At 36.8% G+C, this 8,589-nt stretch overlaps 1 protein-coding gene and 1 long non-coding RNA gene across 3 annotated transcripts; both read left to right on the plus strand.

Annotated features, from left to right (window-relative positions):
* LOC109850311 (uncharacterized protein C1orf198 homolog) lies at positions 2,583–4,243 on the plus strand. 2 transcript variants are annotated; one of them, XM_020420295.1, is made up of 2 exons: positions 2,583–2,936; positions 3,970–4,243. In XM_020420295.1, exons 1-2 carry the CDS (start codon positions 2,598–2,600, stop codon positions 4,063–4,065), a joined length of 435 nt encoding a protein of 144 aa, XP_020275884.1. In that variant the 5' UTR covers positions 2,583–2,597; the 3' UTR covers positions 4,066–4,243. The 2 variants fall into 2 exon arrangements, with proteins under 2 accessions (XP_020275884.1, XP_020275885.1); XM_020420296.1 differs by having other exon boundaries at positions 3,949–3,984.
* LOC109850312 lies at positions 4,270–4,952 on the plus strand. Its single transcript, XR_002249395.1, has 2 exons — positions 4,270–4,496; positions 4,575–4,952. It is a non-coding gene; the product is annotated as an uncharacterized LOC109850312 (long non-coding RNA).

Here is an 8,589-nt window from a genome sequence, read left to right on the forward strand (position 1 = left end):
GAGAGAGAGAGAGAGAGAGAGAGAGAGAGAGAGAGAGAGAGAGAGAGAGTACAAATTGGGTTTACAATCACTCAAATAATCTCACAAAATAACCCTCAAACAAAACTCTCAAGTTCCTCACAAATTCTCCCACTCAAAGTGCTCAAAAGCTGCTAATACTCTCCTTCTTAAACCCTAAAAATAGCATTTATATTTATACAAACAGTCATTCCCAAACTAAACATGAAAACAAAAACAACCCAAGAACCTGTCATCATTCGACTGATTAGATCATCAGTCGATTGATCAGCTCATCAGTCGACTGATTTCCTATCAGTCGACTGAGCAGAAAAGAAATCACAATTCCAGGGCATTTAATTTAATGGGTCGGCTCATCAATTCATGAGTCGACTCATGACAGACATGAGTTGACTTAAGACTAGCATGAGTCGACTCGTGACACTAAAAACAGGTTTTTCTGGGTTTTTTTCCACACAACCATGATGCTCACGTATTTTATCATTAAACATTATATTTTTCGTCTAGTATGTTATCTGCCTTTGAGTGCTCTGTTCGTACTTCCACAAATGACTACTATGATTCCCTCTTTTTTTTCTTCTTCTTTTTTCCCTTTTTTTTAGACTTGTGAATGCTAGTTAATGCTGCTCTCGATTTGTTACCATTACACCATGTTTTTATTTCGTTATATGTTTGATTTACTTGTGAATCTCTTTGATAGCCAAACTTGTGGTCAAGCAAGAAAAACCCTATGACAAATTCCCCAGGATAAGCTAATATCAATCACACGAGAGTATGAAAAATATCAAGAACACACAAACACAAAGATATACGTGGTTCGACTTGTAGCCTACGTCCATGGGCGAAGGAGGAGAAAACTTTACTAAATTGTGAAGAATACAAAGTGTATCTCTCAATCACTCAATCCCAAATAACACCCCAAAAGACTAATACAACTCTCAACTAAGGGAACAAAAGAGAATGATATCAAATAGGCTTCACAAAAAAACTCTCTCTTCTTGATTGGTGCTCTGAAGATTGATGCATCTAATTGGTTTGAAAGACTGTTTTTATATAGCATTGAATATCTCAACTCCTTGCTATCTAAGAAATAAGAGTTCTAATTGGAATATAAGTCCACATGTTCATTTTCAAAAAAAGAAAAAAAAAGAAAAAAAGAAGTCCACATGCCCTAAAACCTAACAAGAGTCCAAGTAGAAATAAACCTCTAATATGATTGATTGTGTAAAGTCTAATATAAGTATGACTTTTGATTAAAACAAGCCTATCTGAAAAGGAACTCCCAAAATAATATGGATTTGAGTATTTGAGGCAACATATAACAAACTCGGTGTGGGAAATGCTGATGCGATGAAAGTGGATTCAGCTGCTAAAAAGGCAACGAAAGTTGAACCAGCTATAGCTAATGAGCCAAAGGCAAAGGATGATGATGAGGGTGGCGTTGAAAATGATGAGGTGTGTGTAAGAAATATATATTTTAATGTTACCTTGATTTTGTTATTTTGGACTTTAATGCATACAATTTATGAGAAATATAGTTATTATCATTTAGTTAATATGAAGATGATATATAGATTTTAACAATGATACAATGCGCGTATTGTAACTATATAATTTGCACGTGATGGAGTCAGACAATGATTAAGTTCCAAAGATGGCAAACTCTCGTAATAAATCCAAAATTTGTGTGTTACTACATTTGTTTTTCTAACATGTCATATTATATCTTGAAAAATGATTTAAGGACCCAAAATATTGGACCAATGGAGGGGACACCTCACCTGTCCCCTCCATTGGTCCCATATTTTGGGTTCCCGTAGCAACACTCTTGTAACTTTGACATTGCAAGCTTTTAGTCCCTACTTGCCGCTTAAACTATTAAAGTTGTTTGTGCTCAGGGCTTGAAGTATTTTTGGCACCAACTTGCCCCCTAAACTGTTAAATTTGTCCTTGTTTGCCCCCTAGATTATTTTCAACCCTACCTTACCCCCCTTGAACTATCACATTTCTCTCATAAATCAATTTAACATACCCACAAAAGAATAAACGAATAGGTGGTAACTAGGTACTCAAAGTGATGATTCAGAGGGTAAGGTGGGGATGAGAAGAGTTTGGGGGTAAGCGGGGATGTATTTTATAGTTTACGAGCTGAGGTGTGATAAAAATATTCAATGGATAAGTAGGAACGAATTTAGTACTTTTATGGCCAAGTAGGACTGGAGCCTAAATATAATTACTAGAAGAATGGTGAAGAAAAAATAATGCTGATGGCGCATATAGTAGTTATATTATCTGAATGCTACATTTATTATATTAATTTTTTTTACATTTTTTTTTTACATTTTTTTTGAGTAGGTGAGTAGGAACGAAAGCTACAGATTTTTTTAAGTGGGGATGAATTTAATAGTTTAGGAGTTAAGGTGTGACTGAAAATAGTTCGTTGGTAGGGATGTCAATTTTGACCCATACCCATTTACCCACCCGACCCGCCCATTATTTGACCCGCCCAAAACCCACCCATTTAATTAAATGGGTCTAATTGGGCGGGTCCATGTTATATTCCTCTAAATGGGCACTAAATGGGCAGTGCTTATTTGCCCGTTTGCCCGCCCAGCCGTATACCCAAAACGAAAACAAGACAAAACCCGATCCCATCTCCTCTTTCTCTCTCTAGGGCAACTGAGCCGATCCCAATCTCCTCCGCCTCAATCCCGATCTCAATCACTCCTCCGCCTCCTCCTCCGCCGCCTCAAGTGCCTTTTGAACCCAAAACCTACGACGCCAATCGATCCTCCTCCGCCTCCTCCGCTGCCTCAATCGCTGATTCGTCTCGTTGCCCTTGTTCTGGTGTCGATTCCTTCGTCCATGGCGTCCAATCGCAGTGCCCTATTTGGATCGAGCAGTGTTCGCCTGAGCAGGTAACTTTCCCCAATTTTCTGATTTTTTTATGAGGAAAGGGGCTTATGGCATTTTATAATAAAAGGTTGAATCTTTTGTGCATTTAGCTGGATTGAGGCGTAATTCCTGGGATAGTTTGGATTTTTTGGGAGTTAGGGATTTGATTTCGAGAAAAATTTGCCCCTTTTCTTTGCAATATGATTAACAATCAAATAGCTTTTACTCTGTTCTTTCTTTTCTCCATATATGTCATGTGGGATGTTTGAAGGGAATGCATTTGTGACTGATCACAATCAAATAGCTTTTCTCATCTTCATGTCCTTACTTTCATGTACCAAATGTTCTTTTCACCATAGTCTTTGAGGAAAAGGTCCATATGTGTTACTAGCAATGCTTTCTCTTTAATAGTTTTACATTTCACTTTGAAAATTATTCTTATACCAATGGTTTTCCCTTATTAAATGGTATGGATAAGTTCAGCGATGCCGCAAGTAGCAATGTTTTATCTTTTAATAACATTTCATTTTGCTATGGAATTCCATCCTTGTAAGAAGAATATGTTACGATAATTAAATTTTATTAGTAACTTCAGTTACATTGTAATAATTGTGTAATGGCTTGTTGAGCTTCTGTCATGATTCTGTTCATGCCTACTGAGATGTTCCATGGGAGTAAGCATCAAGTTCTAAATGTTGACTTGCTATGATTCTGGCTAAAGTTTCCTTTATGTTTTTATATCTACTAAGATATATTTCATAGACTTTTCATTCTTCTGTCATTACAAATGTCACGTTTAGTTTTATACCTACTGCATGATATAAATGATTATGTTTACCTGAAATTATTATGTATCTGTTTTGGGTTCTTTCATTTGCATGTGGAGGTCGAAATGTGGTGGTCAAACTATGAAGGCGGTGCCTACTAGTTATCATTAATAATTTGTTTCTAGTAACTTGATCTGTTTTAAGAACCTGTACATGACGGTCTTTTCTTGGAAAATTGCAGTTCTAACTAATATTTTTGACGTTGCAGCATGTTCACTACAACCTGTAGGAGGCTGAGGATCATGAAGGGTTCGGATGCAATTGGACTTGGTATGTGCATGTTTTGTACATTTTACATACATATTCTTCAATTTTTAGCTCCTAAGTATGTCATTTTTCCTCAAACTACATAATCTAGTGAATAGACACATTGAAAGAGAGGAATAAAAGATGGAGATGGATGGCCTTCTCTATTAAAGGTCACCAAGCTCTTCCTAATAAAGAGCTTCAACATAATTCTCCAGCAAAATTTTATAGCTCAAGACAACAAAGAACGTCGTCGTAATCAAACTCCGTCTTCACCCTTAAATCATGAGATTACAAATATTAAGTTCTTTATATATTAATACAGTTCCCATGGTTCATGAACTTTACTTGGTTAATTGTTTAATTTGATAGTTTGACTTAGCAATCTCATTAATAGTTTATATATGAAATGTTCTTATGACTCATGCCGCGTAACACTTAACTAAGTTGATAAACAGGGTCATTCAACTGCTGCTGCAGCAAATGTTCGAAAATTGAACAATTAACCAAGTAAAGTTTCATGATTTTTAGTTGCATTTGGAGCTGAAGTTGCTGTTGTTGCTGATGCAATTCTTGTTGCTGCTGTAGCTGTTGAAGATGATGTTGCTCCTCTAACTGAAGTTTCAAAAATTGCTCCAACTCTGGCATATACTGGTTAACTGATTGTTGCTGCTGCTGCTGCTGCTGAAGTTGCTGAAGCTGCTGAATGGGCCATAAATCCCTCCCTTTTGATCTTTGTTTCCTGGTCTTTTCTTTCTTCTGTCATGATTCTGTTCATGCCTGAACATTTGAAAGATGGGAAATAAGTGGACTATGGTTGTGCTACTATTTTGTTTATAGACGAACTTACTACTCTTCTAGTTTATCAAGTAATTAAGTAGATTGTCCTTACTAATCGTGATCGTGTTGCTGATAGTTATGATGGCATTTATATCAAGTTATTGATCTTATACAGATCCTTACATACCTTGTGTTTTCTATCTTGATTCATTTAAATATTCTCGCAATTTTGTTGTTATTGATCTTTTGGTTTTTGGTTTGGAAATCTGAGGTTAATTTTGCAAGTGTGTGAGGTATGTACTTTTATCCAGATTTGCAAATGGTTCAATCATGAACTTGTCTGTTTTTGTTTGTTTATCTTCCTATATTTGTTGGTATTTTATCAAAAGCCCTAACAAATTTGCAAAAAGCTCCCAAAAAGTTTGCAAAAAGCCCACAATAGTTTACAAAAAGCCCCCTAAAAGTTTACAAAAAACACCCCAAAAGTATTATATACATATAACTACTATAGTTAAATGGGCAAATGGGCGGCCTTTACAAAAAACACCCCAAAAGTATTATATACATATAACTACTATAGTTAAATGGGCAAATGGGCGGCCCGTTTATTAAATGGGTGGACAAAAACCCGCCCATTTAAATAATGTTAAATGGGCCATAAATGGGTAAATGGGCAAAATATGCCCGCCCATTTATGACCCGCCCATTTAATGCCCAAACCCACCCATTTAACATCCCTATTCGTTGGGGACGAATTTAGTACTTTACGAGCAAGTGGGGACTGGAGCTTAAGTAAAATTACTAGAAGAATGACGAAGGAAGAAATTGTTAGATTTAATCTAATAAATCTATTTGTGGGCACATATGATTAATCATTGTGTATTGCTATCTTTCAGGATAACCCACTAAAGTGATCAATTAAGTTGGGTTAATGGGTATTTAAATATAATCATGGGGTTATATGTGCAGATACCAGGTTGTAATTGTGATTTATTGAGGGGCTAAATTACAAAAGTACAACATCTATAAATAAGGGGTTATGGTCCCTAACCTAGGGTTGCATTCTCTAATTCTCTACACCCCCATCTAGCTAGAGAAATTCGGTTTTAGAGAAACCCTAAGGTTAGAAGATCCAAAACCCAAAATCAAGATCAATCTATGGATTCAGGTATAAGCTTCCGCTCTTTTGATTATTTGTTAATCTCTTTGAATTAATCATGGCTATATGGTTTTAGATCTCAAGTTTTATGATGTAGATCTAACAAGTGGTATCAGAGCCACCTTGATTAATTCTTAGGGATTTAAGTTTTATTGAGTTTTTGATCTTAAATCTCTGGTTAAAGATTCATTTTTTTTGGGTTCGGATGAACAGTAACGAAAATTTTCGGATGAACAGTAAAGTCTTTTGTTCGGATGAACAGTAATTTTTTGGATGAACAGTAACTGAAAAATCGATGGTGAACAGTAACTTTTTGGAATTTTTTGGATTTTCCTTTGATTTTTTTCTTCAATTTTTCTTGGATCTGGATCAAGAAATTTTTTCCGATTCTGGATCTGGTTTTTGAAAATAAAAATCGAAGAATTTTTGGGTTTGGCGGCGGCGGTTTCAGTTTGAAACCCTAAGGGTTCATGGCGAAAATTAAGGAGGTGGTTACCGTCAAACGACTCGCGTTCGCTTCATTTTAAGCCAAGCTTACTGCGCTCAACGAAGCTCGCGTTCGTTCTAAGGTGAACTCGCGTTCAACTCAGGTGAGCGTCAAGCTCAATTTTTTAACGAACCTCGCGTTCGTACTTCAGAGAAACTCGCGTTCGGACTTCAGACGAACCTCGCGTTCGGACTTCAGACGAAACTCGCGTTCTGTACTTCAGACGAACCTCGCGTTCGAACTTCAGACGAACTCGTGTTCATTTTTTAAACGAACCTCGCTCGTTCCAAGTTGAACTCGCGTTCCTTTTATCAAACGAACCGTCGCGTTCGTTCAATTTCAGACGAACCTCGCGTCGTGCTTTAAGTGAGTCTCGCTACTCAATACATGTTCGACCTCCCGCTTCGAAGTTAAAGGCGAACTTCGTGTTCATTATTGGTTTAAGCCTCGGCTTATTTATGGGTCCACTTTGTTTATACTTAATTATTTCAAATTAAGTTATGGTGCACCTAACTAAGCCTGTGAGACCCCAATTAAGTTCTTTTGCGAAATTCAGTTGATTTTAAATTAAAATTTTTTTTATAATTTAAATCTAATTCGGTTTATTAATCAATTATTTATTCAAATATTATGACACTAAGGCGGTTATTAAGGCTTGTCTAATCAACTCCAATTGATTTAATTAAAACAAGAATTCGCAAAGTAACCTCTCTGTGTAGATGTTCATGGGAATATGAGATGTTTGTGTGTATGCGTTTCGTGTAAATACTTTAATCGCCCAATAGAAGGTTAATATTTATTTAGACTGTCAATACAAAACGAACTGCGATTGATAAGATGTGTACAATTATAAGGTTACATTGAATAATGAATCGATCCAAATAGTTTCATTAATTTTGACATGAGTTATTGTCAATGTTTGATCATGTGCCCAACAACGTTATCACTTTAAAGTTAATATTACTGTCCAAAAAACTTGATTATTCAATGTTTTGTGCGGTATCTGGATGGCGATTGTCATTATTTGAATTTTATTGATTATGGTTATTGATGTGAGCATTTTTGTTTTATGTTCAGCTAATGCATCCTGCTGCCCAACAATTTTCTTGCTAAACATCAACTCAATTCCCATGCCTAAAGTGGACAAACTTCACAGCGTTTTGGAAAGAGAACTATTTAATTATCATTGGCTGGCATGGATCTTGACTACTGCATTAAGAAAGCTGAACAACCCCAACCTCAATGCGAGGCATAGCACTCTGATGCAAAGAAGGAGCATGAGAAGTGGACGAGCAGCGTTCAAATCGCCATGAGTCTTATGATCATTAAGCCAAGGCTGGGGGACCGTTCCGGAAGCCTTCGCGAGGGCATAGAATCCGAAGGGATGTACTAAGGCTAAAGATTTTACTTGTTCGAACATTGAGAAGCGTTTTGCCGAAAACATCGATTAAGGGTAGAAACAAGCACGTTTAGCTCGCTTCGATTTTCAGAATGAAGCTATAAGGGCAAAGCGAAATATCAGGGAGTACATTATGGAAATGGTTCTCATATTCTTCCAACAGCTTACAGCGCCAACTTAACTACGATTCTTGTGCTGCACGTGTTATTAGTGGCATCTGGTCTTTTTTGGTCTCTTCCTGCCACAGCTTTAACCAATTAAGGCGTCAGTATATAACTGTAAAAAGGAGAATGGACTCTAAATGAGCTCATTTCATACTTGTGTGCAAGAAGAAGGACAGGTTGAAGCCAAGATAAGACAGAAATGCTCATTTGGTCCTATGCCTCTAAGGAGATAAGGGCAAGAAAAGGAAAGAATTATAAGAAGCTCTACAGGGTCCAGTTAGAGAAACAGAATAAAAATCAGTTGTTCTTTCTTAAAAAGCTGGGACATGTAAACGAAGGACTGTTTACAAAATATATACGCCTTGGGCGTGATTAATAAGGGTCGTTCCTTGCTTTGGTCTGTTCTGGGTTAATTTAGCTTCAGTACTAGAAACACTTGGTGGTTAGACTCTGGTGCTACTACTCACATAAGTGTTTTATGCAGGGTTGCCTTGTAGTACCGAAGCCAAGCTGATGTTGAAAGACACGATCTTTTTGTGGAGCGACGGACAATCGGTAGATGTGACAGCAATTGGCCACTTAGCTTTGTTAGGAACTGGTTAATCTCTCCTCTT

The sequence above is a fragment of the Asparagus officinalis genome, chromosome 7 (assembly GCF_001876935.1).
Source record: "Asparagus officinalis chromosome 7, Aspof.V1, whole genome shotgun sequence".
Classification (NCBI taxonomy): Eukaryota; Viridiplantae; Streptophyta; class Magnoliopsida; order Asparagales; family Asparagaceae; genus Asparagus; species Asparagus officinalis.

What these genes read in the sequence shown, in the direction of transcription:
- LOC109850311 (XM_020420295.1), top strand. Translation starts at nt 2,598, where the DNA reads ATGGGCAGTGCTTATTTGCCCGTTTGCCCGCCCAGCCGTATACCCAAA. An exon ending in AGCAGTGTTCGCCTGAGCAG is followed by an intron (nt 2,937 to 3,969) that starts GTAACTTTCCCC and finishes TACAACCTGTAG; the next exon opens with GAGGCTGAGGATCATGAAGG.